The sequence below is a fragment of the Leucoraja erinacea genome, chromosome 6 (genome assembly GCF_028641065.1).
Source record: "Leucoraja erinacea ecotype New England chromosome 6, Leri_hhj_1, whole genome shotgun sequence".
NCBI classification, from domain to species: domain Eukaryota; kingdom Metazoa; phylum Chordata; class Chondrichthyes; order Rajiformes; family Rajidae; genus Leucoraja; species Leucoraja erinaceus.
In genome coordinates, this window is record NC_073382.1 from 50,121,435 (window position 1) to 50,135,062 (window position 13,628).

Here is a 13,628-nt window from a genome sequence, read left to right on the forward strand (position 1 = left end):
TAAACATATCTTTTTAGCAAAGTTACAAGAACAGCGTGCACTACAACTCATCATCCCGATTGTTTCTGGGCAAAGGCTTTAGAAAGATAGTTTCTGATTTTGTTTTTAAACAGACAAGGGGAGTTTGCGGGCTCTCCATCCGCATCTTGCACCCAGAGTGAGGAGTTTTTTTGGTGGGCGGAGGCGTGGCGTTACCCTCCCCCTGGTGACAAGCGAGGTTCAACCATGCATTCTCACACAATGTGACAGCATCGATGGCTGGGGTGAGCAGGGACTCCGTGCGATCCAGTCTGCACGTTTAATGGACTTCTGAATCACTTTTTTTCCCTCCCCCCCCCCCTCCCCCACCCCCCCCCCCCCCTTCCTCCTCGAAAGACTGGCTTGGAGATCTATGTGTGAAGAAAGCGACTGTGCTGGCTGACAGCGGTCAGAAGCGTTGGGTAAGCGGGGAGGGGTAGGGTTATTACCCAGACAAGTCTGTTTCATGTCCCCAGCGCACTCAAAATATGGCATCTCTGACAGCCGGATCTGTTCACTAGCTGGCTGGTTTTGTCATCTCCAGCTTGAGGTATGGTACGGTTGGTATCGCCAATAATCTTGAGACAGCAATCTTTTCACATTCAGCTACTTTATTTATCTCGCGAGTTGGTGAAGGTAGCGGGTACAAAAATGTGAGACTTTCCTTACTTTTCTCCCCTCCAGAATAAACAGGGTTATGTCTACGTTGTTAGATGTTAAGATAAAGTTTCAGGTGAGCGACGTTTGGTGCAACTTTGTAGTAAAGGAGCGGTGTGTGATAGTGAGAGACGAGCTACTTTCCTGACTTTACAAATCTGGCACTTTCCCGATGAAACCACAGGCTGCGCTTTTATTCTGAAACGTAAATCCTATAGTTCAATTTAAAATTGACGTGATTGTAATGAACAAAAACTGATCTGCAATAAATTTGGATACTGCGTGGGCCTTTAGGCTATCTTTATTCGGTTGGTGTCAAATCATCCTCAAAATTACTTTGGGAAAGAAAAAATATTTGTTTAATGTCAATTAAAAATTAGCCATCCTAAACATCCGATATGACAATTACAAGATGATGGCTTAACTAAAAAAAGCTGTAATTTCGCCGTTTAAGAGTAATGATTTTCACGAAGTTGACGAGAGAGCTAGGATTAAACAATGATAAAAATAAATGTTACCAATAGCATCATAATGTCTTCATTACATCTGGTTTCATTTTCTAGAAGCACAAAATTCTTCTACAAATCCAGAAAAACAACCAAAGCTTTGGAAACGGAGGCAATTTATAACCTTGCTGTTTCAGAAGCTGATTTTAAATTTCCTAACCATTTTAATCTATCAGAAATTAACTTTATAATCAGAAAGATCATCATTATTTAATTCTAGGGTCCTGTTACTACTTAATCATGCCAGTCTCCGTGAAATGAGTGCAAATAGACGTAAGCAAAAAAGAACACACAGTGGGAGAAAGTACATGAATATTTTTTTTTATATTTTGTGTCGACCACCTGCTGATTGCCCACGAAGCTGAGTAAGCTAATTTCTCCTTGTTCAGCGAAGTGTTTAGTGATGAGGTAAGCATCTGTAGAAAGTAAACCACGAGTCCGCTGAATTGTCACCATGATAAATTTTATATTTCCTGATTTGGATATTGGTATACAGGCAGCTGATAGATTTCGACCACCTAACTCCACTAAAACTATGTGGTTTATATTCCCTATATAAATATTAGCTTGAATGCTGATATCTTAATTCAATCTAATCATATTAGACCAGTACTAATTAAGTTAAGACTAAAAGCGATTTTTAACGTTAATATATAGTTGCCGATGAATAAAAAAGATCCAATATTTAAAAAAAATCTGATTCACTTTCCTCACGGGGAGCTGGTTTGCCGTGCATCATTATACCAAGGTTTGGTGGGAGCAGACCAATAGACACAAAATGCTGGAGTAACGCAGCGGAACAGGCGGCATCTCTGGAGGGAAAGAATGGGTGACGTTTCGGGCCGAGACCCTTCTTCAGACTGATTTGGTGGGAGCATGTTTGTGGGGAATTTTAAAAACGTCACAAAATGCAGTGGGAATCCCAACGTTGTTTCCAAACTCGTGTTAGTTACAAACAGGATGGAGGTCTCAAACGGGTGCTTTAAATGTCCATTTAATGAAGATTGAAACGAGACTGATGGATACACGTTCTCAAGTGATACATTCAAAACATAATGCCTTCGTAATTTGATTATCTGCAACGCATTGTATGTGTATACTCTATGTATGTAACAAATTATATTAATTCATTTCCTTGTGGCTTTTTTTTATAATACAGTATCTGTCAGACTGAATCACTGGTGTGGATTATGCCCATTTGAATTTAATATGTGATGCAGGGCGATTTCAGTCTGGTAAGGTTACACTTGTAACGCCATTCTCTTTGCCATAAAAGCCATTTGACATGCAATGATTACCACTGATCGGTTTTAATGAAAACGGATCCAAACATTTCAGTTTGTTTGTTTTTACTCCATAATCTGCTAATCGATGGTAATTTGCCGCATTTATAAACTAAAACAACAACCCCTACTTTAATTCCACGAATGTGTAAAATAAAACAGGAAAATCTTTCTTAAAATACCAGCGACATCAAACAAATAAGTGTAAATAAACAATATATTTGAGCAAATTAGATAAATGAAATAGCAATAATTTTAATGGGAAAATTGAAAAATACATTATTTCAGAAATGGTACGGGGGGAGGGGAGTATAAAACTGAGTTAACGTAATAATGTTTAAATTACAGCAGTTATTACTTTCTAACAAGTCGTGAACACGCCCATTGTGTTAAAAGGCTGCTTCCAAACAATATTCATTAGAAGGTAGACACATAATGCTGGAGTAACTCAACGGGACAGGCGGCATCTCTGGAGAGAAGGAATGGGCGACGTTTCGGGTGGTGACGTGAAGAAGGGTCTCTACCCGAAACGTCACCCATTCCTTCTCTCCAGAGATGCTGCCTGTCCCGCTGAGTTACTCCAGCATTTTGTGTCTACCTTCGATTTAAATCAGCATCTGCAGTTCTTTCTTACACACTATATTCTTACGCACTATATTCATTAGAACTTGGTGTTTATTAGAACACCACTGCAATAAATAAATGAAATATATATGTGAAGTTCGTTATTTCGAGATTGATCGATTACATGCAAAAAAATTAAAAGGAATGTGTAAATGCAGTCCGAGTATTTTTTGGCTAATACACAATAATAGTTAGTTAGTTGCTATGTGAATGTTTCTATGGATCAAACATAACAAAATATAGTGTTATCGCAGTGAATTGTGAATCAGCCATTGATCAATGTGACAAATTTCAGCGAGATATGTTTGTCTCATAAGATAATTTACTGAGCAGGTGTAATCAGTATAAATAAACGATTTAAAATATTACTAAATTCAAAGATGAAAAATAAAAGTACTGAATCAAGTGAACTACAGTATTTCATTTGATCGATCCTTCAGGCTACTGGATTTCTGAGATAGGCATTGCGTAATATTAGTTGCATTCCTCGGGTACCCATTTATGGACAATTTACCTGGAAATTAAAATGTGTAGCAGAGGGAATTAGGACTTCTGTAGTGTGTGTTCATATTGTTTACATTGCCACATTTATTTGACCTGTGCTGAACCTCTGAAATTTGCAATCTTATGCAACATTATTGACTCCGATTTTCTTTTCTTTATTCACTTTTCCTATGGGTTATTTTTCGGTAAGATATCTATATTCTAAAATGATATTTGTTTACATCCATTTGGCACATATTTCTTAACAAACGTTTGGGCACAACTCCAAAATGAAAATCTCGTAGCATTATCTATTAATTATTATGCACTAACTCAGTTGCTGCTTTTTATGGGTATACATATGAATTGTAGACAAATTCACTATTCATTCGTGTGCAGTTTTGCAAATGGTGGACGATCAGTTGCAAGGACTCACTATTTAGTTTCAAATTTTCAGCCAATTCCAGTGTCCCCAGTATTTGATAAGTAAAGGGAGAAATTGCCATCTTGATTCAGATTCAATTTTAATTGTCATTGTCAGTGTACAGTAGAGACAACGAAATGCATCTTGAGTACATTAAATAATCATTAAATATGGAAAACATAATCTGTCAACCATTTATCAGGGAAACGATGCATTATAACAAAGATTTGTAAAGGATTCCAACCGTCAATTTATTGCAAGTAAAACCACACAAAGTGCTGGAGTAACTCAGCTGGTTAGGCAGCATCTCTAGCGAACATGTCCAGGTGACGTTTCCGGTCTGAACCTTTCTTCAAACTGCCAGCGATGCTGCCTGACCCGATAAGTTACTCCAGACATTGTGTCTTCTATTTGTACCCTGCCATCTGCAGTTCCTTATTTCTATTTTCTGCTGAATTTATTGCCTTTCATTTGACAAATATTTGCAATATATAATTGATTCAATGGAATATCTTCGGCACACTTATATTGCAATTAATTTCCAACTCAACAAAGCTTGCTGCGATTGCTCATATTTTAATGTCTACAACTATTTGTAACATAAGGTGGTAATTCCACTGTCCATTTTCAGGTCCGAATATCCAATTCCGTTGCGATTTTTGGCTTTCCATATGCTCTGTATCTAATGGAACTTTAAAAAAAAATATTGATTGCTTTTGTAGGGCAGAGATTTAAAACGAACGTAACCGGGTAATTCTACTAGGTCGGCTTTCAGGACCGAATATCTAATTCCTTTGAGATTTTGGGCTCCATTTGCTATGTATCTAATGGCCCTTTGTTATATGGATTGCTTTTCTAGGGTAGAGACTTAAAACAATGGGTGACTGGAGTTTTCTGGGAAGGCTTTTGGAGAATGCACAGGAACACTCGACTGTGGTAGGCAAGGTTTGGTTGACTGTGCTCTTCATTTTCCGGATCCTGGTGCTGGGTGCTGCGGCCGAGGAGGTCTGGGGGGATGAACAATCCGACTTCACCTGCAACACCCAACAGCCCGGCTGCGAGAACGTTTGCTATGACAAGGCATTCCCCATCTCCCACATACGGTTCTGGGTGCTGCAGATCATCTTCGTCTCCACGCCCACCTTGATCTACCTGGGCCACGTGTTGCACATCGTGCGGATGGAAGACAAGAGGAAAGAGAGGGAAGAGGAGATCAGGAAAGTCAAGGATCAAGGAGACAAAGAACTGCTGCTTCAAAATGGCAAGAAGGGCAAACTTCCTTTTAGGGATGAACATGGTAAAATCCGAATCCGAGGCGCCCTTTTACGCACTTATGTTTTCAATATAATTTTCAAGGCGATGTTTGAAATTGGATTTATTGTAGGTCAGTATATCTTGTATGGCTTTGAGCTTAGACCTCTGTACAGGTGCGATAGATGGCCATGTCCCAACACCGTGGACTGCTTCATCTCACGGCCAACGGAAAAGACTATCTTCATCCTATTTATGCTTGTGGTGGCTTGCGTGTCCCTTTTATTGAATCTGTTGGAAATCTATCACCTGGGCTGGAAGAAGCTGCGGCAGGGAGTGACCAACCGGCACCCCGTGGACATGCAACACAAGGCCGAGCCGGTGACCCCGCTGGCCAGGACTGTGCAGAGCAGCTTCACCTACCCTTACTTCCCCGACACGACGGAGGGTCCCCACCCCTACCCGGGGGCGCCGTCCGCCGACTACAAGCTGGCGGCGCTGCCCGAGGACCGGCCGCCTTGTGCGGGCTACAACAACAACAAGCTGGCGGCCGAGCAGAACTGGGCCAACTTCGCCGCCGAGCACACCCGCGAGTTGAAGCCCGGTGGTGGAGATGGTGGAGGAGGTGATGGAGGAGATGGAGGAGGTGGTGGAGGGTGGTGGAGGAGGAGGAGGAGGAGGAGGGGGAGGAGGAGATGGTGATGGAGGCCGCGGCGGCAGCACCCCCCCTCCTGCCGCGCCGGCGCCTCCCACGCCGACTAATGAGGACAGCGACGGCCACGTGACCGCCACGGTGGAGATGCACGAGCCGCCCGGCGCCGACACGCGCCGCCTGAGCCGCGCCAGCAAAGCCGGCAGCGCCAGAGCCAGGTCCGACGATCTGGCCGTTTAGCGCCGGCTTTGCCCTCCTCCCATTCCCTCCCCTCCTCCAAAAAGCAGTGCAAAGGTTTTAATGCAAAAAAAGAAGTCGGGTGGGTGGGAAAAAACATCCGTATTGGAATGCTGATGATTGCAATGCGCTCTGGGAGTTGTAGCTTGCACAGATATGACGATTCTTCTGTTAAAATTGGGTTACATACCCATTAGCCTTAACATTTATACATGCGCTATTTTATCACTTTTAATAAATGGGGAAAAAACATATAGACAACTTAATTCGGAGGCCGCAGGATTAAAACAATGGTTCCAATTCCCATCATGTTGGACCCATGCCTGAATTAGCATGTTGTAATCATAATTGATGCATGGCCATTAATTGCACCTCTAAACACTCATTTTACCAAACCCACCACCACAAGTTGACTTAAGAACTGTACTTTTTTAATATGTCAATTATTTCATGGCAAGGTGAGACGTCTACAGTAACACAACTCCTTAAATGTCTTATTCAACTCATTGAAAGCTGCTCCTGTTTAGACATATGCACTCTGTGATGCTAAGCAGTCATCTTTAAACTAATACCGTGGGTAAAATAAATCTCTAAAGCTGAACATCAAATCACAGAATGCGTTATGCATGACACATCCTCAATTTAGTGCTATCGCAGTTATCAATATTTAACTTCTTGGTTTTCATCCATCTCCACTGTTCCACTTATCAGAGCAGATTTCAAATTACACTGTACGTGATGGCAAACTAAAGTAGAAGGACTGAGAGATAAGCACGGAACATGATTTTGAATGCCTTTTATTCATAAAAAGCATCAAAGCTAGGCAATATGCTCAAACCAATTATAAATTAAAGGGGTATGCACTGCAGTTTATTTATGTGTGAGGGCATGTTTGTGTGTTTTAGTAGATACAATAGTGCTCTAACAAATTGGGCACTGCCGCATCAAAGGAAAAGATGGCTTGAAGCACCAAGAAGTAAAATAAAAGTATGGTTTGCAGTAAAGAAAAACGTTTATAGAACAACGTTGTTATATTTCATAGAAAAAAAGTTTTTAGGTGAAATTGAAATGGTCCCAGTGTTTCTTCAAGAACATAACATTTTTGCACACACTACCTTTTAAACACAATTAGGTTTGGAAGTTCTAAATAATTGTACTCATTGCAGTAAATGTTCCGAGCAAATATTACTAATATTCCAGAGTATATGTACCAGACTATATATAATTCAGAGCATGGTAGTGTAATCTCAAACCTGTTATTAGGTTGGGTGGGGAATTGGGAGTAGGGATGTGGAACCAGAGGGAAAGTGAGTTTCATTTCGTTCCTTTGGCATTTGATTTTGCTGTATTTCCCAAGATTAATTATCTTGGCTAATATCAGGAAAACAAAGTGATGAAGTATAATTTGCTTACTGGCAGTTTCGGTTTAAATCTTGCAAATTATCTGACACAAAGTTGCAAAGACTATAAATGTCAATTTTTTCTCAGACATAAACATTTTAATAAAAAGTGTGAATGCTTAGAAATGAATTACGTATCTATGGAGACTTTCCTATATATTGGAAGTTATCTAGGTTTCATTTTTTAAGGCATATTGGTTGAGAAGGAAACACGTTTTACTAAAATGTTCATATCTTTTAAATCAAGAAATGTTTATTTTCTCCGATTGGTTACTTTTGTGCAGGAACTGTTTTCAAAGTATAGTTTCTTGCCTGAGATTCTTGAGAGCAATTCACTTTAGAACAAGTTTATTTGTAGCCCTCTGTTTAGCTACACTGAAAAAAATGCACTGAAACAAAACAAATCAACTGTTATGAATAAAATTATTTCATAGCTCATTTTAAACAAGTGGCCCTGGCTTTGATGAATATACTAGAGAACTAGCCAACTAAATACATGTAAACATTATGTATCCCTTGAATTAAGAAATCATAAGCTAACTTTTATGTTTTCCTCAGATTGATTTAGGTTTCGAGCTTGATATGATATTAATTACTGAAACCCTATTGATAATGAACAAATCAAGGAATCAATTTGTAGGTGTATTTTCTTAATGCGTTTTTTTCCCATTCATTTTTTTGTACAATGTTTTGTATCTTTGTAACTTTGTTTTGGTTCCTGAAAGTTTACCTTATCAAAAATTGCACATCTCAACAAAATAAAGTTTACATTATTAGACAGCAAATTCTAAGAAAATGGGCCTGGTCTTATGCAGCAAATCCCAAATGTAATGTCTTAATACAAAATTAGAGCTCTTACAAAAAAGGCAGTACAGCATACAAATGGAAGTTATTTAGGTTGTTACTGTATACACTTTATTTTTACTGATTAGGAGGACTACATAGCTATAGTAACAGAGTAATTCGCTTTGTAATATATTACCATGGCAATGAGAGCTATGTACCATATTTGGTAATTAGTTATAAAAAGATGTACTTGACCAAAAGACGATATTAAGCGAGATAAATTATTTTATACATGGGATTTGAATCAAACTGATTAGGTTTCTTAATTCAATATCTGTTGCTTCATACCATGCCTTGTTAACAGCCAGTCTTGCTTACAGGCTTCAAAGCCTGCTTGTTGCCCATGAAACCTATTATTTACCAAATATCAGTTCTCACTAGAGGTAAAGAACTTGCTGGGCAGTCAGGGACATTTAATGATTTGGAGCGAAAGCAACAAAGCTGTTCTAAGTGCTGTCTTTAAAGAAGTGCCTTTGTATTCTACTCTGTAAGAGCAAATTGATGTAAATGTTACTTTACCTCAAATGTTTACAAATGTGTTACCTAATAAACTTTTTTGTACCATAATTATTTTTAAGATATCTTGCCTTAATTTTGTCCTCCCTTGTCTTACAATCTGGGTGTGTAAAACAAAGAAATACAGTTAAAATGCATTATAAGTCATATCTAAATATAAATTCACTCATAGTGGTAACAATGACAAAAAAGTAAAAACGTTGCAACTTAAAGAAAGGGTCAGGCAGCATTTCTGGAGAAAAAGGATGGGTGATGTTTCGGGTCAGAAACCCTTCTTCAGACTGAAAGTAGAGATGGCAGGGAACAAGAGGTAGGTGCACAATTGCTTATATATTATTGCATTGCTAAGCTTATGCTGTTATTAGCAGGACCAAGAATGGTAATAGCCCTGTCCCACAGTACGAGTTCATTCCAAGAGCTTTCCCGAGTTAAAAAAAAATCAAACTCGTGGTAAGCACGGAGAATGAACGTAGTGGGTACGTTGGCGCTCGGGGATGTCTCTTAGTGGCTCGTAACGCTAACGGCTGGTACTCTGGATGATTCGCTAATGGCAGGTAAGCACGGGAAGACTCGTGAAGATTTTTCAACATGTTGAAAAATGTCCACGAGAGCCTCGAGTACCGACGAGTGGCCATTACCGTAAATCTCCGAGTTCGAATCAGGGCAAACTCGGGAGAACTCTTGGAATGAACTCGTACCGTGGGACAGGGCTTTTAGGTTTTCTTGTGAAAATGAAGAATACCTCTTTTGAAGATTGTGGATATACCCTCTTACAACAAATCAATTCACTATGGAATCAAAACTCTGGAACATCATCCTGCATAGGAAAAGGGAGAAAAAATTGTTGGAAGATACAGACAAACAAGATAGATTTCTCCTCAAAGCTGGGTGTTTATCAATAGACTATAACTTGTTGAATGTCAGGCTCATAAGGTAATTTGAGAACTAATTACACAGGTGGAAAGAGAGTGAAGATAGATGAAACAGTGGTTGTGAATTAAAATAAAACGATCTAGGAACTGTTGAAACTTGCAAGAATTATGGTCATGTGAATGAGCAAATGGCAACAGGAACCTTTTAATTGCCTCAGTTTTGGTTAATATCCTTGAACAGCTACTCAATTAATTCTTCCAATCTGAGAAGGTGCTAAGGGATTCAGTGTTGCAGAGGGGAGTGAAGATATAGTTTTTTGAAGTATGATCCATGTATTCAACATTTAGATTATTATGTGATTGCGGCAGCTCAGATATACAGTTGGGAGATCTGGAAGAGATGAATATTCTCAGTGAACAAGCTGCAATTCACAGCTGTTTCCATTCTTTGCAAAGTCGCTAAGTTCTAAATAAATACATCCCATGCAGCTTGAGCGAAACATAAATAATACCAATTTTCTCTTCTCTGCACCTTCCCATGCAACTACAGGAGATTCAATGCCTTCCATTTTACCTCCACCTCACTAAACATAGAAACATAGAAACATAGAAATTAGGTGCAGGAGTAGGCCATTCGGCCCTTCGAGCCTGCACCGCCATTCAATATGATCATGGCTGATCATCCAACTCAGTATCCCGTACCTGCCTTCTCTCCATACCCTCTGATCCCCTTAGCCACAAGGGCCACATCTAACTCCCTCTTAAATATAGCCAATGAACTGGCCTCAACTACCCTCTCTGGCAGAGAGTTCCAGAGATTCACCACTCTGTGTGAAAAAAGTTCTTCTCATCTCGGTTTTAAAGGATTTCCCCCTTATCCTTAAGCTGTGACCCCTTGTCCTGGACTTCCCCAACATCGGGAACAATCTTCCTGCATCTAGCCTGTCCAACCCGTTAAGAATTTTGTAAGTTTCTATAAGATCCCCTCTCAATCTCCTAAATTCTAGAGAGTATAAACCAAGTCTATCCAGTCTTTCTTCATAAGACAGTCCACATGAAGCAATTATTTATGTACACTTGACGTTTATTTTAGTTTAATATGGTCATGTGTACTGAGGTACAGTGAAAAGCTTTTTTGTTGTGTATTATCCAGTCAGCAAAAGACGATACATGATTACAATCAAGCCGTCCATGGTTGTACAGGTACAGGATAAGGGAAAAACAATTAGTGCAAGGTGCATGTCAGCTGCTCTACATCGGTGAGACCAAGCGTAGGCTTGTCGATCGCTTCGCCGAACACCTCCGCTTTGGCTTTTCTAATTCCAGGTAGTCTCTACTTTCTCCTCCCCTTCTCAGCTCTCCCTCAGCCCACTGGCTCCACCTCCTCCTTTCTTCTTCCCACCCCACCCACCCTCACATCAGTTTGAAGAAGGGTTTCGACCCGAAACATTGCCTATTTCCTTCGCTCCACAGATGCTGCCTCACCCGCTGAGTTTCTCCAGCATTTTTGTCTACCCTAGTGCAAGATAATGTCCAGTAAAGACTGATAAAAAGGTGGCACAATAGACAATAGACTGTAGGTGTAGGAGAAGGCCATTTGGCCCTTCGAGCCAGCACCGCTATTCAATGTGATCATGGCTGATCATCCGCAATCAGTACCCTGTTCCTGCCTTCTCCCTATATCCCTTGACTCCGCTATCTTTAAGAGTATCTAACTCTCTCTTCATGGCATCCAGAGAATCGGCCTCCACGACTCACAACTCTCTGTGTGAAAAAGTATGTCCTCATCTCCGTTCTAAATCTCTTACCCCTTGTTCTTAAACTGTGGCCCCTGGTTCTGGACTCCCCCAACATCGGGAACATGTTTCCTGCCTCTAACGTGTCCAAACCCTTAATAATCTTATATGTTTCAATAACAACCCCTCTCATCCTTCTAAATTCCAATGTATACAAGCCCAGCCGCTCGATTCTATCAACATGTGACAGTCCCACAGTGGTGCAGCAGTAGAGTTGCTGCCTCACAGTGACCTGGTTTGATCCTGACTATGGGACCACAGAGTTTGTACGCGTGGGTTTCTCTGGGTACTCTGGTTTACTACCGCACTCCAAAGACATACAGGTTTGTAAGTTAATTTGCTTCAGCAAGAATTGTAAATTGTCCCAAGTATGTGCTAGTGTATGGAGGGATCTCTGGTTGGAGCGTACCCGGTGGGCCAAAGGGCCTGTTTCTGCTGTATTTCTAAACTAAACTAAACTAAACTAAAAGATATTCCGAGGGTCTCCAATGAGGTAAATGGTAGGTCAGGACCAGTCTCTAGTTGGTAATGGGATGGTTCAGTTGCCTTGACGTATTCACTCAGTTACTTTTTGTATTCACTGGTAACAATGTGGTCTTTACATTGTAGACACCAACTATAGGGCAGATAACCACGTTGATGAACATCTTCACTTAAGTGTAGTCCTGAACTTCTAGGCATCTGTTATTTTGCCTTTCATTCCCCTTTTATCCTCTGTCTTTGATACTGTTGCAACAAGTTCAGCGTAAGCTCGTAGAACAGCCACTCATCAGCTAGCCAATTTCAGCAAGGTCTCCTCTCTAATTTCCTCATCTCTGCTTTTAAATGCTTTCAGTGCAATTTGCATGACTGTAACAGTGCCTTAAAGCACAGAGTGCACCACAGGGTATAAGATAACTGCATTGTCATACCAGACATTTCTGTTCCATTTTGGTATGGCTGCCTTCAATAATAGATATTCTGTCCTGTCTAGTTGGAGTCATAGTACTCGTGTCAATACCAAACATACCACAGACACGACAGTGATGTTGAGTATGGAATGTTGCTGCATATCAATGCAGCTGGAAGAAGAAAGATCCAGTGCGTAGCAACTCAGTTGGTCAGGCAACATCTCTGGAGAACATGGATAGAAACATAGAAACATAGAAAATAGGTGCAGGAGTAGGCCATTCGGCCCTTCAAGCCTGCATCACCATTCAATATGATCATGGCTGATCATCCAACTCAGTATCCTGTACCTGCCTTCTCTCCATACCCCCTGATCCCTTTAGCCACAAGGGCCGCACCTAACTCCCTCTTAAATATAGCCAATGAACTGGCCTCAACTACCTTCTGTGGCAGAGAATTCCAGAGATTCACCACTCTCTGTGTGAAAAATGTTTTTCTCATCTCAGTCCTAAAAGATTTCCCCCTTATCCTTAAACTGTGACCCCTTGTTCTGGACTTCACCAACATCAGGAACAATCTTCCTGCATCTAACCTGTCCAACCCCTTAAGAATTTTGTAAGTTTCTATAAGATCCCCCCTCAATCTTCTAAATTCTAGCGAGTACAAGCCGAGTCTATCCAGTCTTTCTTCATATGAAAGTCCTGACATCCCAGGAATAAGTCTGGTGAACCTTCTCTGTACTCCCTCTATGGCAAGAATGTCCTTCTTCAGGTTAGGAGACCAAAACTGTACGCAATACTCCAGGTGTGGTCTCACCGAGACCCTGTACAACTGCAGTAGAACCTCCCTGCTCCTATACTCAAAATAGGTGACGCTTCGGGTCAGGAAGTAGAAATAAGGGACCCGAACCAAAGTGTCGCCTATTCATGTTCTTCAAAGATGCTCTCACTCCCAGCCTCATGCCCCATGCCCCTCTTTCCCAGCCGCACTAAATGTCTCTCACTCCCAGTATCACTATCATCATTCTATCACTAACTAAAGAGCGGTCCTGAGCTACGATCTACATCATTGGAGACCTTCGGAATGTCTTTGAATAGATTTTATTGGACTTTATCTTGCACTGTTATTCCCTTTATCATGTGTCTGTACACTGTGGACAGCTTGATTGTAATGAT

The 13,628-nt window shown here is 40.7% G+C and overlaps 1 protein-coding gene across 1 annotated transcript; it reads left to right on the forward strand.

The window, feature by feature from the left end:
• Positions 1 to 3,159: 3,159 nt before the first annotated feature.
• Positions 3,160 to 8,925, forward strand: gja3 (gap junction protein, alpha 3). Its single transcript, XM_055636991.1, has 2 exons — positions 3,160 to 5,871; positions 5,918 to 8,925. Exons 1-2 carry the CDS (start codon positions 4,872 to 4,874, stop codon positions 6,136 to 6,138), a joined length of 1,221 nt encoding a protein of 406 aa, XP_055492966.1. The 5' UTR covers positions 3,160 to 4,871; the 3' UTR covers positions 6,139 to 8,925.
• The last annotated feature ends 4,703 nt before the right edge of the window (positions 8,926 to 13,628 follow it).